The 17,706-nt window shown below is 40.5% G+C and overlaps 1 protein-coding gene across 4 annotated transcripts in view; it reads left to right on the top strand.

Moving 5' to 3' along the window:
- Positions 1-17,706, top strand: part of MEGF10 (multiple EGF like domains 10) — an 85,684-nt gene that overhangs the window by 39,617 nt on the left and 28,361 nt on the right. For all 4 annotated transcript variants that reach the window (XM_086869695.1, XM_086869696.1, XM_086869694.1 and 1 more), the window contains 7 exons: positions 565-811; positions 1,328-1,448; positions 3,286-3,422; positions 5,791-6,003; positions 11,233-11,407; positions 12,278-12,398; positions 14,833-14,996. In XM_086869695.1, the coding sequence (XP_086725821.1) occupies positions 565-811; positions 1,328-1,448; positions 3,286-3,422; positions 5,791-6,003; positions 11,233-11,407; positions 12,278-12,398; positions 14,833-14,996 (1,178 nt within the window). The remainder of the gene's footprint in view (positions 1-564; positions 812-1,327; positions 1,449-3,285; positions 3,423-5,790; positions 6,004-11,232; positions 11,408-12,277; positions 12,399-14,832; positions 14,997-17,706) is intronic.

Here is a 17,706-nt window from a genome sequence, read left to right as displayed (position 1 = left end):
TAACATCCAGATGAAGTTTAACCATGTAATTGTTAATTTCCTCTTGGCTTGCTGAAGTGCTTCTTGTGTTTCCTTTTGCCCTATTAGTATATTGCAAGATTGCAAAGGAATTATTTGCAATTAGCTGAACAAGTAGGAATTCTTTGATTTGCCCAAAATCATAAATCTACCCTAAGCAGGTTTTGCAACCTCCTTATGGGATTCAGAGAGTTGTTGTTGGATTTAGACTACATTTTTTGAACTTAGACTTCCCTCTGTAAAGGGAAGTTCATGGTTTGATGGTGGAGAGTCACAGTATGAAGAGTTTTGAGAATTAAGAGATTCGAGCTTGCATTTAGTTCTCAGTGTTCTATAATCTTGCCTTTTCTCGGGGAGAATCACTTGCATGAATCTCACAAACCAAGCCTGCCCTGCCTGCCACGATCCATAAGGACCAAGGAGGAATAACAATCTCCATTCCATAACTTGCTGCGTGGCCAGCTCGCAGCACCACCAGTGCTGTAACCACAAAAAAAAAAAACCCGCTCTAAAACCGCCGCGCTTTTCCTCCCTCTGCCCATCCAGCGTGCGACAGCGACCACTGGGGACCCCACTGCAGCAGCCGCTGCCAGTGCAAGAACGGGGCCCTGTGCAACCCCATCACCGGGGCCTGCCACTGCTCCGCCGGCTTCAAGGGCTGGCGCTGCGAGGAGCGCTGCGACCCCGGCTCCTACGGCAACGAGTGCCACCAGAAGTGCCAGTGCCAGAACAGAGCCACCTGCGACCACGTCACCGGAGAGTGCAGGTGTCCCCCCGGATACACCGGCGCCTTGTGAGTGTCTTTAAGGGGCTGTGTCGCTTTTTGGGGCGGTGGGGTATGAGTTTGGAGGAGTTTGGGGTGAGTTTCCATGCTGAGCAAGCAGTTTTGGGCAAACCAGCGTTGCAGGGTGCGTTTCTTGAGGCCAAAAGGCCTCAACCTCGACCCAGACGGGTAAAAACGCACAAAAAGGAGCAGCAGAGGGTTCTTGGTGGCCATCACGGGTTTGGGAAATGGCATTGAAACATGGAGTTGTTTGGCCTTGGTCATTCCAGAGCTGTGTCAGCAGCACTGCATGAGTGCCAGACTGTGTATAAAGAGATGTTTTGGGAGCAGTGATTCCTAGAATGCCAGGTCTGCTTCCTTAGATCCGTTGTGTGGATGCCGCACGACGCTCGGTGCTCATCCCTCTGTGTCACACTGCTCTCTGGGCTCCACAATTTTGGCTGGAGGAGCTGATGATGATAGCACTGAAAACAAAGCTGGGGCCTGTGGTAACGGGTGTCTGTGCTGTCCCCACCCTGTGCACAGCTGTGAGGACCTGTGTCCCCCCGGGAAGCATGGCCCACAGTGCGAGGAGAGGTGCCCGTGCCAGAATGGAGGCGTCTGTCACCACATCACCGGGGAGTGCTCCTGCCCGCCGGGATGGATGGTAAAAAATGAGCTCTGAAACCCCCCAAAAAACCCCCCAAAACTTCCATATTTGTACATCTCAAAAGGGGGTAGGGGAAAAAAAAAGGGTAGCAAATGAGGATAGCAAATGCGGTCTGCTTGTAGCCAGGAGTAATGAGAAACATATTTTAGCATAAGGGACTGAAATAAAATGCTTGCGAAACCATCTGTTACTGAAAATGCTCCAGCTCTGCACTGCCTTTTTAACTATATCAGATTCTGGGAAGCAAAAGGAATAGTTGTGCTGTGACAAGGCAATATCCTTTAGATCTTGCCTGCAAGTCATTGGTTTCTCCATGTAGGTTGATATTAGAGGGAGATGACACCACTGTGTTTGTTAATAATGGGGTTTGTGCCCATTTTTGAATGTCAGGTATGTATGGAAAAAAGCCCAAACCTTTGCATATGTGTTCACTGCTGGAGAGGAGATGGAACATCAGAACTTTGACATTATCTTTAGGCTTCCTTCCCTTTTATCAGAGGGTAGGGAATTAAGACCTGACCTTGGAGCTGCAAATTGCCTTCCCTTGCCATCAGGCTGCCTGCTCTGAGTTGGCAAATAATGCAGCTAGAAGGTGATCAAGGCCCAGATAAATTCTTTAAATACATTTGCTGATAATACTGATCGTGAGCATTTGATAATATTTTCCATTTAAATGTTTATTTTGGATGAAAATTCCCATTTACTGATGGTTTAATTACCTTGTGATTGTATTATACTGAGAAGAACCTCTGGCAGAGGCCAGTTTTTCACCAACTAGAGAGCATGCTGTAAAATACAATCTCTGGTTATCAATTTGAGCAGAGCACCTGACTACCTAGCTTGGAATATGGCCATTTTTACTTTTTATTGCATTTCATGCTAGGAGAGCAAAATTACTGGTCTTGGAATACAATGTTTGCAAAAATTCTTGACTCGCTTTATCTCCCTATACACAGCTACTAAAAAAGAGATATAGCACATGAAGTAGTGTGGAAAATTTTATACTAGTGTGTGTTAACTAATGCATGATTATTTAGACCTTTGACTAATTTAACAAGTAATTATTTAAGTATAAATTTTAATTCTAGGACTTTCAATTCTGTGAAACACTCTTTTGTCAGTTAAACCTTTTTTTTTTTTTTTTTTTTTTTTGCTTTTCCTGTATGGGAGTTTTAAAGTAGCCAGGTGCAAATTCTGCAGGGTCTTGTGTTAGATGAAATACCTGGATGTCTTTTGTCTGATTAAATGCCTGTAAATACCTGTTTCTTGAAATGGCTTCCTAAAAGTCTTAGGTTCTGATGTTTCCCTCACCACCCAGGTGTGATTAATTCCAGGGATGTAAAAGGCAGTGCAGAAACTCGAAACCCACTGAAAGGAGCAATCATGCTACTTAAGCTTTTAGGATATCCCTCTCTAAGTGAAATTGCAAACAGCTTTTTCATTCATCAGAAAAAAAATACCCAAGTTACTATAAAGTAGAATAATTGGGGTATTAGAGCTTCTATTCACTTGAGGGCATTTCTGGGTGTATTGATATATAGTAATCCTGGTAAATAAACTGGGAAGAGCTTGACATCAGTTAGTCTTACAAGTGTGTTTTTACAGGTGCTTAGAGAGGGTATTTTTCATGAGCTTTTACTTCCAACATGGAAATCCTAGAAGATTATTCCTCCAGTGCTGGAATATGCCCCAAATTTAAAGCTGGAGAAGGGTCTGGCATTTCCAAGATCAGCACTGGGAGAGTAAATACAGGATCTCCCTGACCTTCCCTCGTTTTCTCCTTGTCCATTCAAGCTGCAGTCCCAACTCTGAGATTTCTCTCCTGCACTCACAGGGCATGGTGTGTGGTCAGCCTTGTCCTGAGGGTCGTTTTGGGAAGAACTGCTCGCAGGAGTGCCAGTGCCACAACGGAGGGAGCTGCGACTCGGTGACGGGTCACTGCCACTGCAGCCCGGGCTACACAGGGGAACGGTAAGGAAAACCCACTCCTGCCAGGCTGCTGAGCCTGGAGGGCTCTGCTGCAGCAGGGGAACCTCAGAAGCTGGTATAAAGAACAATGGAAGTATCTGAGACATGATCAAAAGCGCTAATTTTGGTGACAAAATGCTTGCCGTGTCACTCGGCTGATGCCGGATTGCAAGTTGGAAGCCCATGTGAAAGAACACTTCCTGTGAAGGAACTGCTAGGTTTTCCTGCTTTCCTGCTGTGCTCTGGCACTTCTTGTGGATCTTCCTCCCTTGGAGAGCCTTGCAGAATGGTGCAGCCTGTGCTGTGGTGGAGGGGTGAGGAGGGAGGCTGGTGGGTTTGTGCAGATGTCTGGCACTCACAGCAGCGAGGGAGGCTCGGTCAGTCCCTCTTCAAAGGCTGCAGCCTGGACAGTTGTCTCCTAAAAATGCTCCTCTCAAACGAAATGAAAAATTTAATCTTCTGATGGCTGTATGAGTTGACTTTGGCAGATTGGAAAGATAGCAGTGTGAGACATCGCTCTTGAAGGCAGTGGAAAGCGATGAAAGAACGTTTTCCTGCGTGTATTTTAAGCAGCACACAACTCATTTGCAGGAGTCAGCAGCAGCCTGATCACTGGGGTCAGTCCAGGGGATCTCTGCCAGCAGCTGTGGGTATTGTAACCATATGCACACATGAACCTTCACAGGACGTGGGAAGTGCTCTGCCAGATATAATGTGGAAAAAGAGCTCAAGAAGAAGAGGAATAATTAGTCCAGAGCCATTTGCATGCCAAAGTTATTTTTGTGTCTGTGAAGAAACAGTGGAGAAGGTGGTAGATGCATTTAGGCAGACATAGACAGGGGCTCCAGGGGAGAATCAAAGGGGTAACGACACAAGTGTCTACACAGTGCCTCTACACTGGTGTTTCTAAAAGTAATTAAATTTTTATTTATTGTAATAATTTAATATTGTAATTGAAAATTAGTATTTTCGTATTGTAGTAATTTCAGACTTTCATCTGAAATGCCTTGCAGTTTGCAGCAGTTTTGATCACATTTGCAAATCTGAGCCCCCCTCTTTTCCTGCAAAAGAGGCTGTATTTTCAATTCTTTCATTTCTCAAGATGGTTCCAAGGGCAGGAAGAAGTCAATGGCAAGGCTGTAGACCAGGTCCTTATAAATGTCAGAACTGTGTGGGCAGTGTCTGAGGTAACCCATACACACCATCTCCAAAGGGGTGGTTTTTGCAAGTTAAATTTAAAAAGAATGAAAGAAATAAAAATAAAAATTCAAGGTTAAATTTTGTCTAGTTTGGCTGGGATTGCCTGGTTGGCATTTGAAGAGAATTCTTTCACAGCTTTATTTGTATAGTTTAAATCAGGAAATATTGATACAGGGTAATTAGCTCTATTCTTAGGCTACACCTTAGGAGAAAATAAGATTTTACTGGTGATTTCAGTTAGGACAGAGTTACAAATAACTTGAAATTTCTGGATATCAGCAACAGATTGAGAAAAATACTGCAGAATATGTCTACCCATTTTGCTTCAGTTAGAGGGCTCTGCTAATTTCTGTTACATTTTGCAGTGACTTGTATCATGTGTCTTTTAAATTCTCGTGTAATGAACCACTTGTCATACCTGAAAGCAAACCAAAACAATAAAACAAATTTATAAGAAAAACAGTGTAAAAAACCCACCCCAAAACAAAAAACCACCCCATTAATAGTGTGTTATATTATCAACTAGTATTTTTAACAGTCTGTAACTTGACTGGCAATCAGAATTTAACAATTCCTTTCTAGAACACAGGAAAGACAAAGCTGAAAACTTCAAAATCTTAAGACACAGCCAAATGAAATTACTATCCAGAAAATCATTAGTTAATGATTTGCAAATTTGAAAAGCAGGGTATGGAAATTTTGTATTCTAGTACAGAATATTCAGGCTAAAGATACAGACTGATTTTTAGGTTAAACAACATGTTCCATCTATAAAAACTTAAAGAAATAAATCTGTTGGCAAAAGTGTATATCATCTTAAAACTCTGTGAATGGTAGAGGAGAAGTTTGGTGAAGAAGTCTCTTTCTTAAGATATATTTTCCTTAAGCAGCAACAAAAATCATTCCCCATGTGGGTTGAACTCCAATCTTTACTGATTTTCATTTTCATCTGTCAGAAAAATCAGATGAAAAGAAGGGGTTTGATCTCCTGAAGGTTTTTCCAATTTACACAGATTTTTGCTCTTACTTAAGTGACGTCTCTGACCAGCAGAAGAAATTCCTCATAAACCCTATTTCCTTTAAACCTCCATAAGCTGTCATTTATGAGAAATACAACAATTTTTTTTTTTGTTGACTGGGGTTGTTTGTTTTGGGTTTTTTTCCCTCACAGGTGCCAGGATGAGTGCCCAGTGGGGAGCTACGGGCTGCGTTGTGCAGAGACCTGCAAGTGTGCGAACGGTGGGAAGTGCTACCACATCAATGGTGCCTGCCTCTGTGAGCCAGGCTACACCGGGCAGCACTGTGAAACCAGGCTCTGCCCCGAGGGAATTTATGGCCTCAAGTGTGATAAAAAGTGTCCCTGCCACATGCCCAACACCTGGAGGTAGGCATTGCACCCTCTGCCCTGCTTTGTTTTTCATAAGTGGAACACAGAAATACAAATGTAACCTGAAAAGGGGTTATTTCCTGGTTTTTCTAATACTTTCATGCAAACTGGAGCAGCTGCAGACTTGTATTTGACATTCCATGGCCACAGTGAGAAAGAAAACACCAACCCAAAAGATGCTTTTAGTTTTTACTTGCAAGCATATTTGATCATAATGTTCACTGCTGCGTTTGGTCTCTGACCCATGAAATAAATACTAAGACAAAGCATATGCACATGACCTTTATCTATGTTTGCCACCTGAATAAATCATTATGTTGTTCACTGCATATAGTCACGGGCTGTCTCTCACATACTCTGGTTTACTGCAGATGAGAAATAACCAAATTGAAATCAATGGATGTGTAAAGTCCTCTGAGTTGGGCATAAGAAGCTTGGACATTCCTCTCCCTCAGTCTCTCTCTGTATATAATAATTGCTCTGGGTGACTGTTTCAGTACAAAATTTCAAAACCCTCAACTATTGTAAATCTGGGTTTGAAAAGTACATTTTTTTGTCATTTAACTGCTTTTTCAAAGGAGCAGGTAAAATCCAATCCCTGGAAATCAAATGAGAAATAGTTTTCCCAATAGCTTAGCTTTTACACATCTCTCTTTACTCAGGAAGCAATGAGCCCTATTTTTTTGAGTTTTTCTGGATTTTGACAGCATTTGGGCATATTGTTATGAAAATATAAAAACTTATTTGGAGACAGAGTTTCAGCTGTGAGGGAGGGATGTCAGGTGTCAGTTGAGGCGAGAATGTATATTTATAGAACAATTGTGGACAGCTTTCTCTTGTTACAAAACAGTTCTTCGGATTAGATACTGTGGTTATTGTGCATTGACTTACACTTAATTGCATTACTATTAACAGTACCTTGGACAAGGTTTGTGGGCACAGTCTAAAGTTTTGCTGCTGAAAGTAGCTGTGGGGGGAAATTTACAGGAATTATTGAGTGTCACATAGAATGCTGCTGTATATTAATATAACATGCACTTTTTCTCATAGACAAAATAAAATTCTTCAGTCAGAATTAAGCAGTGATGTTAAATCTGTGAATGGAAATAGCTACACTCTTAATTCTCTGTGAAAACTTACTTTGTGGTTTATTGGAGTTGTCCAACACACCTTTTGTTGACAAACTGTGTGATAACAAACTGAATTCTTTCCCCCTTCCTGTCATATAGTTTTACAGTTGTGTACTTGTGCTTCTGCTCATCCCATTTGCCTGAAATACCTTGAAAAAAATGCAGAGTTTTTCTGATGTAAAATCAACCCATTTATTATTTGGGCAGTGTGTTCAGGAATAAATGGCACCATAATGCAAGGCCCTCCAGCTCTCAAACTAGGCAAGCACACCAAATACTATTGTGTTATGAATTATTGTTAGCTACTTTCCTGAAAATCTGTCTGCAGACTGTTGCAGCAGCCTGGTTTGACAGGAATGCATTGCACTGTATACCATTTCTAATATTACAGGGATTACTTCTGATTCATGTTGCACACAGCTGCTCCTTCATTTATACCACTGGAAGAGACAGCTCGTGGTCAAATCAGATCACAAATGTTCACAATGGTAAACAACAGCATTTGACTGGTCTTTATTTTTTGGGACATTTCCTCCCCTGAATGACAAATCCAAAGGCACTTAACAACCTTGAAGGTGCTGGAACACATTTGCCAGAGCATCGTGATGTGTGAGAAAAACAAATATCTTCATTGCTTCACAAGTGAATTTTACATACATGTAAGTTCCTTACCCTTGGGTCAGCAAGTGACCAAGACCATAAATAGCAGGAATCAGGGTAATGATGAAGAAGATAAAACTTCCTGTGGACACTTGAGGCTTTTGGGAATCTTTTTGGAAGCCAGTTGTGTCTGGCTGTCCTCACCTCTTGATGTCAGTCAGCCAGGAGGCAACTCTTAAATCATGTCAGGGGACACCCTCAGCCCTCTCTTGCCTGCCACAAGCACTGCTTGGCCTGGCTGTAGCCTGAGGAACTTCACAGCACTAATCCATTTAGCAGCAAAGTAATACCAGGGCACGAAAAAGAAGGGGGTGGAATTCCTTCTGCAAGTAAACTTCGTGTGTCTGTAGGTCTGGGGTTCTGTTTTGGGGGCCCTTGATGCCATAAAAGCTTTTTTTTCATCTGGGTGTGATCACTGGTTTAGATATCCTCAGAAAGGAGCTATTGCTAGGCTTAGAGCTCTGGGTTATTTGTATTAATCAATACAGAAATGAACTAAAGGTTAATTTTAAAATTATGCTTAGCTCTAAAAAATCCTGCTCTAAAGAAGGTGTATGGAAGTTCCAGAATACAACTATGTTTTTAGTAGTTTTCTTCACATACTCCTACACTTACATTGTTGAAAAATGCTCCTTCTTTGGTTTTTATTCCTGTTTTATGATTGACAGAAAGATGGCATTATAACAGCTCTGACAATAATTCATTATTTGCATTTTGGGTAGGATAAGCTGTAGGGATTTTGCTGCTGCTGTTGGTCGATGGCAGCTCCTGGAGATGAAAGGCAAGCCCTTCCTTGCTTTTGGTTATACCAGCAGCCTTTATTAAATGCTTTGTAGAGCATAAAAATAGCTACACTTGAGAGATTTTAATCTGTTTGAGGGGCCCAGAGGACAGCAACAGGTAAAAACCTTGTTACCAGCACCCTTGGTACAGTTCAGACTGCAGTTAAGATTTATTCATGATGTGAGCACTAGTGGGGATTTATTTTTATTTTTTGTCTCATGCCCTTTCTGAGATACCTGTGTAGGATTGCTTGCAGTTTTATTGGTGGAATTGATGTATTGGTCCATGTAGTTTGGCTCTGTTTTTAAAGTAAAGATTAGGGCCTTTTAATTTTCCATTTTTCTAATGGGCCTTCATGTACAGATACAAGAGATTTTCATGGAGATTTTATTCTTATTCATGTTTTTTTTATTTTTTAGAGTGTTGCACAATTTGGTTGGATATTTTAAAAGCAAAACACATCAATGAAGCATATAAAAATCATTCTTTTCATCTAGGTCATTCAAATACATAATATGCACTACCCACAAGTAATTTTTTTTGCCTCTGTACAGAGTAGGGTTGCATTTCCAGGAGGTGTGAATAGACAGCCGGGAATAAAAGAGGATATAATGCCAGTATCTCTCAGCATCTCTTTATTTCCCTACCTTAATATTTAAACATTATTGCCAATTAAGATAACTGCGTGAGAACCCATCAAAAACCTCCAGAAGTGCTTTGGCTTCCTACATTTAATTACAAATCACGGAATACTAATTTGGGCGTCAATCAATACGTGTGCAAGGACGCCTCAGTGACACTCACTGGGGGGCACAGAATATCAATGCCTCTGCCTCATATCCAGTGCTTCCTCATGCATGTGGGCTCCCCCTCCCCTGGAAGGGGGAAAAAACCCCACAAACCCCAACAACAAACCACACTTCCAATCAGGAGTTTTTAGGAATTTGTCCCATGAATGCTGGGATTAATGTCTTAAACGTGCCAGTGCTACTGAATTTATGTTATTAGTATATTCTGGTTCTTACCCTGACTATCTAGTTGTGGATTGACTTTTTCTTTTTTTTTTTTTAAATTTCCCTGCTCTGCATTCTTCCACTGATGAGAACTTGGGGTCCTACAGGAATTTAGGGCAGGGTACAAACCTGATTGTCTTGCTGCATCATGTGTCTTCATAATTTTGCCATTGTTTTATATGAGAATAGTTCCCTTTCATCTTGTTTCATGGCAGGTGTGCACATAAGTAACAAATAACCAGGGCTGTTCATGAGTTTTGAACCATTTCTGCATGAAAAGGCCTTTCACTTTGTGTCAACACTGTCAAAGGTATTTTAATATTCTGAAGACCCATGAATTTTTATGGTGCCATAGAGTGTGCATTAAATATGCAGAAAGCAGAATACATGGTGATGTTCCAACTTTAACTGTCCATGCCTTCCCTCATTAGCAATGGTTGTTTTCAGCAATTTTAAACTCTTACTTGGACAAGAGCAGCCCTCAAGTCCAAGAGCTTTTGTAATGTTACAGCTCCTAAAAGTGCAGCAGGTATTTTTTTAGACTCTCAAATGGTCAGAAAAACACTCAGTTTCCAGTACACCCCCACACACAAAGTCAGCAAGTCTTGCAAAACCAGGCTCTTGTCATGGGTCATTTAATTTGTCTGGAGGAAGACTTTTTTTTTTTTTTCTTTGTCCTTCCAGCACTCTTAAAGGAGCTTCACTTCAGTCAGTGGGAGGCAAATATCTCTGAACAGTCTTCCCATTGTAAATACATTGGATTTGGATAGCAAGGCTTTCCTTTGGTGAGAATTAAGCAAATGCTTTGTCTGCCAGAGGGCTACAGAGCACCCCATTGTGTCTCCTCTCCCAGCCTATATATCTTTGCACAGCTGATGATGTCCATTTGTTAGGAGGCAGCAGCTGCCTGCGTGGCCCTTCAATGAAACTGCTGTTCCAGGTACAGAGGCAGCTGCTCTGCCACCAGGTATGGCCAGCAGAGAGGGGAGATACTCCCCAAAAGGTCACTGCTCTCATGCTATAGCTGGCTTCTGCCCAGCGCTGATGGTTTTGTACCATTCCCTGAAAGATTCCAGTTGTCCTCTTCCGAGCTAATTTAATGAGAGGAATGTTCTCCTGCTCTGCTGATGGGGTGCTGTGTTGTTATGTCGTGTTGGATGGTGCCATGCTGCTTTTCTTGATCAAGTTTCGCTGCTGAGCTTCTGCAGTGTTAAGAAAATGATCCTCTTAGAGTGGGAACGTAACAACAAATGCTGGGGAATTTAATGGTTTCATCCTCTTAATATTTGTATCCGTAGGTATCTGTCTTATGGTAAAAAAGGTGTTCCAGCAAGGTTTCTGTTCAAATACAGACAGAAGAATGATAGCCCTCCATTTCTTTCCATGTCTTTCCAAAATGTCTGTATGCTGTGTCACGTTCCATTTCCTATCTTAATTGGCACATATTTTTATATAAACACACCAAATCATGTTCTGGGAAGTAAAATCATCTCACACAAGGCCCTTCACGCAACCCATCTGCAACACCTTTTTTTGTTTTGTTTTGTTTTGGTTTTTTTGTCCTGTGGAGAGAAAATAATATTTATGGCATGTTTAGTCCTGAATTACTGAGTTAACCTTTCATCCCCCACCCGTGGCAGCTGTCACCCCATGTCTGGAGAATGCTCCTGCAAGCCAGGCTGGTCTGGGCTGTACTGCAACGAGACGTGTTCCCCGGGCTTCTACGGAGAGTCGTGTCAGCAGATCTGCAGCTGCCAGAACGGGGCTGACTGCGACAGCGTCACTGGGAGGTGCACCTGTGCCCCTGGATTTAAGGTAAAAGAGGTCTCACTTTCACAGTTTCACACTTTTTCAGCCCCAGTTGTGCGACAAATTCTTCAGGGTGCCACCCCGTCCTTCCTCCGCCGGGGTTAAAGGGAAAGTGAGGGTGTTTGGGTAGCGCTGCTTGTGCTGTTGGACCCTGAAAAGTCAACATTTCTGCTGGGTTCTCAGTGCTGAAATGAAGGTATTTTTAGAAGGAGAAGTTGTTTGCTTTATAAGATGTTGGTAAGAATGAAGCCATGCTGTTGAGGTGTAAGTAAAGGGAAGAATGACAGGTTTCAGTCATCAGCTCCTCAAGCTCCATCCCCAGAAACTCCAGCCAAAAGCAATTCTTTTTATACTTCAGGACAGATTATTCTGCAACTTTTGCACACATTTGCTGTTACATGTGCTTTGGATGCTAACCTACCATTTTACAGTATGACTGTTCTTGTAAAAGTAATAACTGAAAACGTCAGCCAAATTAGCTCTTAAAAATGCTTTACATACCCACATAATTTACCATTAAACTGCTTTCTTATTGTCTTGGTTTCATAAAGATCTCCTTTATTACTGCCCATTGATCTAATCAGGTGCTTTGTGACCTGCACCCTCACAACAAATTGTAGAAAAATAGTACTTAAAAAGACTTAAAAATACTTCAAAAGCATGAAGGTGTCCCTCTCCCCTAAATTAAACATAATTTAATGACAGCCTAGGACATGCCTGAGCTGTATTTCTTCTGGCTTTTGTATCACTTCAGTCAGTTGTATTGTCTGAGGCTTCTCAGAATAGTTTTTATACTTTATTTTTATTTTTATTTTTATTTTTATTTTTATTTTTATTTTTATTTTTATTTTTATTTTTATTTTTATTTTTATAAAGGGTGCATCATGTGGTATCCCTTGTCTGCCTGGAACATATGGGGTGAACTGCTCCTCCGTGTGCAGCTGCAAAAACGGGGCCACCTGTTCACCTGTGGATGGCTCTTGTGCCTGCAAAGCAGGTAAGTGTCTCCTCAGATTGATTTTAATTCTCTGTGACCCTGAAATTAAATTGGGTTTCTGAAGTAGAGGAGAGGAAACTTAATGAGAAACAGACACTTGATGTTTCTGCTGCTCTGGGAGGTGAAAACAAGGAAAACATGTTCTCAGGGAGGAAAGCATGTTCTCTTCTCTGTCAGGAGTTCTGTGGGCTGTACCCTTTATTCTATGTCAGCATTCCTAATCAAAATCATACAGAATCCCAGAACGATTGGAAATTATGTAACTTTCTGTTTTGTTTTTTTTTTTAATTAATGATTTTCATTCACTCTTAATAATTTGGTTTTAATTAATCATAACCAGTATGTTCAATATAAGCAGTGTGTTAGTTTTGAATCACTTTTAGCCACAATTTAGCAAAGTTTGTTGTAAGCAGCTATTGTGGGAATACAGCTTGGGAAAAGTTACTGAAACTTCAAGTTCTCCTTAGCTAACTTTGATATGCCTCAGTGAACAAAGCCTGGGGGAGGGAGAGAGAGAGAGAGAGAGAGAGAGAGAGGGGGATGTGTTGTTCAAAATGAACACAAGAAGTGCAGAATTTATGGGCTACAAAGACATTTTGCAGAAACCAGAAGATGAGGAAGACAACAAGATAGCAAAGACTCCATATATGTGTGTTGGAAACTCCCTACATGGAGAAAAGATAAGAAAAAGTGTAAAAAATACAGACTAATAAGCCTGAGAAGCGAGGAATCAATTACCAATTGAGGATAGAATGCAACATAATGAAAGAGAATTACATCATTTAGAACCAATGAATAATAATGTATTTGTTTGCTAAAAATGTACAAATAGGTGAGAAAGTTTTTTGTCTGCATCTGTGTGGAGGCCAGAATTTTGTCAGCCACACACACAGACCCTGACCAGGAATAAACTAATGCCTGACTTGCTGACACAGAAAAGTGTTAGAGGGGTTTATTTATACCAAGGACTTTGGAGGATTTGGTAACACTTTGGGTTGGAAGGGACCTTAAAGATCATTTTTGTTCCTCTCCCTGCTATGGACAGGGACACCTTCCACTATCCCAGATTGCTCCAAGCCCCATCCAGCTTGGCTTTGGACACTTCCAGGGATCCAGCCACAGCTTCCCTGTGCCAGGGCCTCCCAACCCTGACAGGGAAAAATTTCTTCACAATATCCCATCTAAACTGAGATTGCTAGACAAATAGCCACTAAATTTTTCAGGGACTGACACTGTTAAATCAGTTGTGGAGTAAATGTGGAACTTCTCCTCTTTCCAGAGAAAAGTGAGGGTCATTTAACCCTGTTCAGGTAGATACTGCAAAGCAGCTAGTTCTTGAGGAGAAAAATATTCCTTGGGCAATGCAGAATCCTATCTTCCTGTATCTCATGCAGTTTTAATCATACTACAATGAAAAAGGGCAGCAAAAAGTAAAATGAAATTGAACAGAGGTACTTGCCATGTAAACAAAGGAAGATTATAAATCCTGGGAAGACAGTTGAGGGAAAGTGTCTCAATTTCCTAGCCAAATTATAAAGAATACATTTCTTCCTGAAATGACCCCTAAATTTGAAGTTATCAATGAAGCACGAGGCAGCCTGATTTCTGTGCATGTGTTTTGCATAGCCTATTGATCAGTCTCAGTGCAGAATTATTTTTACCCTCCACTTACTGTAAACAAGGTACAAAATTAGAAACTTGGCCTGTGTCACTGGTGGTGGTAATATGTGACTGACTGCCTCACACTGTTCCTCTTGAATCCAATGGATGATCACATTTTAAAAAATCTATTCACATCCCAGTCTATCTAGTCTGCAAACCATTGCTATCAGGCATGATCAGTGGTGAATGCTGCATTTTAGAACTATTTTCCATTACATTTCTTTTTGTATTTGGAGAGAAGTACAGAAATCATCTGAAAGCTCTTCTGTATTTCCTTGAAGAATCCAATTTATGCAATACTTTCATGGGATTTTGTTGGTTTGTTTTTTTGTTAGATACCTATTAAAACCATATTAGAGGACTGCCTGAGTTGAATGCTGGTGGAACAATTATGAAAGCAGCTGCTTGAGCCTAGGGAAAATATTCCTATTTATTTCCAGGCTACACCTTAACACTCTCAGTGTAATTTAGAGCTTCTCAGTGAAGGTGTCTCGATTTCCATTTCAGATCTTCAATCAGTCTCTTTTGCTTGTTGGCACCCACCTGCAGATGTGTGCTGTGCACAGATGTTACAAGGTGCCCTTCAACACCTTTGTTCCAACCTGGACAAGCCCTCAGCTTAAGCTGCTGATAAATCCTGCAGTGAATTTTACCCCAGTATTGCCCATCTCAGAGACATGCCCCATGGCAGGCAGAGGCAAGCATCCTCTGAAGAGGAATGGGGGAAAAAACTGATGAATTTCTGTCTGTAATCCCTTTTTTTTCTTGGCAGGTTGGCATGGTGTGGATTGCTCCATAAATTGCCCCAGTGGCACGTGGGGACTGGGCTGTAACCTGACCTGCCAGTGTCTTAATGGAGGGGCTTGCAACGCTCTGGATGGAACCTGTACCTGTGCCCCAGGATGGAGGGGAGAGAAATGTGAACTCCCTTGCCAGGTAGTTTAATAGTCCCACTGAATTCTGAGGTTTTGTAGAAGAATACTGGATGAGTCCCTTCAGAGTGCACAGAACAGGGTGCAGGGACAGGCACCAGCAATTCTCCTAACACTTCTTCACCAAATCCTATCAAACTGCTGCTGTTCAGCTACTTTTAAGTATAAATACTGAGAGAAAAATACCAAAAATACACCCCAAACCAAATAATGTCATTTAAATTACTTTTTTTCTTATGTCTGTGTTAGAGTATGAATAAAGAATTTTCATTCCTTCTCAGTCAAATGTGAGAATGTACTCTCAGCTCCCAGTTCCATGACAGGGCTTTGCTTTTCTGCTGGGGCTTTGACTTCTACTCTCTCCCAGACTTTGGAAAATCAGAAATCATTGTGACAACAATAGCATGCTCCTTACCAGCTTTGTTCCATCTTGTAATCTGCATTTTTGGGGAAATAAAATACATAAATTCAAATATGTAATTTCAGAAGTTTTTAAATAGTAAAATTCCAAGTGGATTTGTTTTATTGTGTAACTGTTCAGTTTCAATTGTATTTCAAACACTAGAAAAAGAAAAGACAAATATTTTATATTTTATAAAATAATGTGGTTTTCCAGAGTCCACTGTTTTCAGTGATGGACTTCAATTTTCTGGGAAATTTTTAACGAAACTAATTATTAAAATAAACTGCTCTCTGCTCTTCTCCTTTCCCCTGTCAGTTGTTAACTTTTGCAGCGTATGAGTGCAGAGCAGGTTGTTGGCTTGATGTAACTGCAAAGGAGTCACCTGAAGTGAACACAAACCTTTTAAATTCCCCTCCCACATCTGATTTAAGCTTCTTTCAGTTTGGACAAGCTCTACTGAGCAATGACACGATGGGAGTAGCTGAACTGTAGCAGAAAACTGGAAATCACCTCGTTTTGAATGAGAATTTGTTCTGCTGAGCTGCACTAGGAACACTCAGGAGTGACTTTTTGGGTGTTTACATTTGGTTTTAAGACGAAGCACTCCTGTAATGAGTAAAGTGCCAAAGGAAATGGAATATATTCTGGAAGGCTGATATCAGTACCACCTGTGCAATGTTTCCAACAATGCATCTCCATCAGAAGACTGATTCTTCTGTTTTCTCAAACAGCTTTGTTTACCACTTAGTGCCTGATTCTGGAGGGCGATGAGACCTCCCAGGCTGCCTTAGCTCTTCCAAAACTGACATTTAAAAAAGACATGTATCGTTTCAGAGCAGCTGCATTACTATCCCAAACTTAGTAAAATAAAGCTTAAAAGCATTTTTGTATCAGATAATTCAGCATGCCCAAGCTCACTGTCTTCCTCTCCCTCTCTCCATCAGCATCAAACCATGTCCATAAGCATTTATCTATTTCAAATGCAAATTCTGCTTCGAAATTCCAGAGTGAGGGAACAAGCAGAAATCGTTTATTCAAATAATAATAAATATAACAATTTATAAAAAAAATAATTCAAATACTTCCAGTTATCTGAAATGTTTTTCATGTCTGAGCAGACACTTTATTTAAATCAATATATTTCAATTTGTACTTCAGAACATTATTATCACTGCTCAGATTGTTGTTCAAGATTTGAACTACAGTTTGGACTTCAGTCCAAGTACATAGCAGGCTAAAAATACTGCTTTTCAACAGCATATTTGAGGATTTCCTTTCATTCCAAATCTGATTGTATGCAGAGGAAATGCTTAATCTTTTCTTTTTCTTTATATAAGAATGTATTGTTGAGATGAGCAAAAGGCTCCTTACTCCAAAGTAATGTAAGATTTTCTTATGATTTAGACTTGGAAGACTGGCAGTTGAATAGCTAAATCCTGTGGCACTTGGTTGGAATGTATGCATGAACATCAAAGAACAGCAGATTAATTTTCATACAGGTTTTATTAAGATTTATGATTATTGATACATGGTTATGATTTATTACGACTATGATAGCTTTTTAATGCAACTGACACCACTTTTTAGCCTTGAATGTAAATGGTGGGGGGTTAAACTGGACATGTTTCTTTCCCTTCTTTGCCTTTGCTGTGGGTAACCCTGGAGTATTACAGTAAATTATAGTGGCCTTTTTTCCATGTTCTTTTTTAAATTTGGTTCTGACACTTTTAATTCAAGATCAGTGTACTGTTATACTTTGCCTTGTTTGGAAGTTGTAAAGAATCTTCCCAGTTTCTTGGGTTGATTTTGTGTGAAAAGCAAATTCAGATGTTTAGATGTTTTTCATAAAAAAAGAAATACACCAATCAGGAAGATTCAACTTTAATCTCTTGTTGGTTCAAAAAATGTTGCATAGGTAAAAATAAAAGTTCTGTTTTGAGCACTGTCCCAACAGCCAAAGATTATCTCTCTTTGATGGAGTATATGTTGTAGGGCAGAGAGAAATGTTTTTAATCAAAAGAAAAATGTTTCCCATCAAAAGAAAGTGATTGTTTGCATTATTTATGCAGTGAACCTCACACTGAAGGTATCTTGTAATTTAATGGTTTTCACTCGTTTTCTTAAAAATTATGCCTCTGTGTGGTACCCATTTTGACCCATAAGCAGAGATCTCAGGGTTTGATGCAGAAAGGAGACTTAATTGCTTTAGTCTGGGATTTTTCAAGAGAGCATAATTCATTCTTTATCTTCCCCTCTTTAATGAAAGAACGAAAGTGTAGGATGCTGACATGTTCCAAACGCCGCGAGTGTT

This window comes from Cyanistes caeruleus, chromosome Z (genome assembly GCF_971803275.1).
Source record: "Cyanistes caeruleus chromosome Z, bCyaCae1.hap1.1, whole genome shotgun sequence".
Taxonomy (NCBI): domain Eukaryota; kingdom Metazoa; phylum Chordata; class Aves; order Passeriformes; family Paridae; genus Cyanistes; species Cyanistes caeruleus.
Note: the sequence above shows the minus strand (reverse complement) of the source record. Positions and strands in the feature narration are given on the sequence as shown.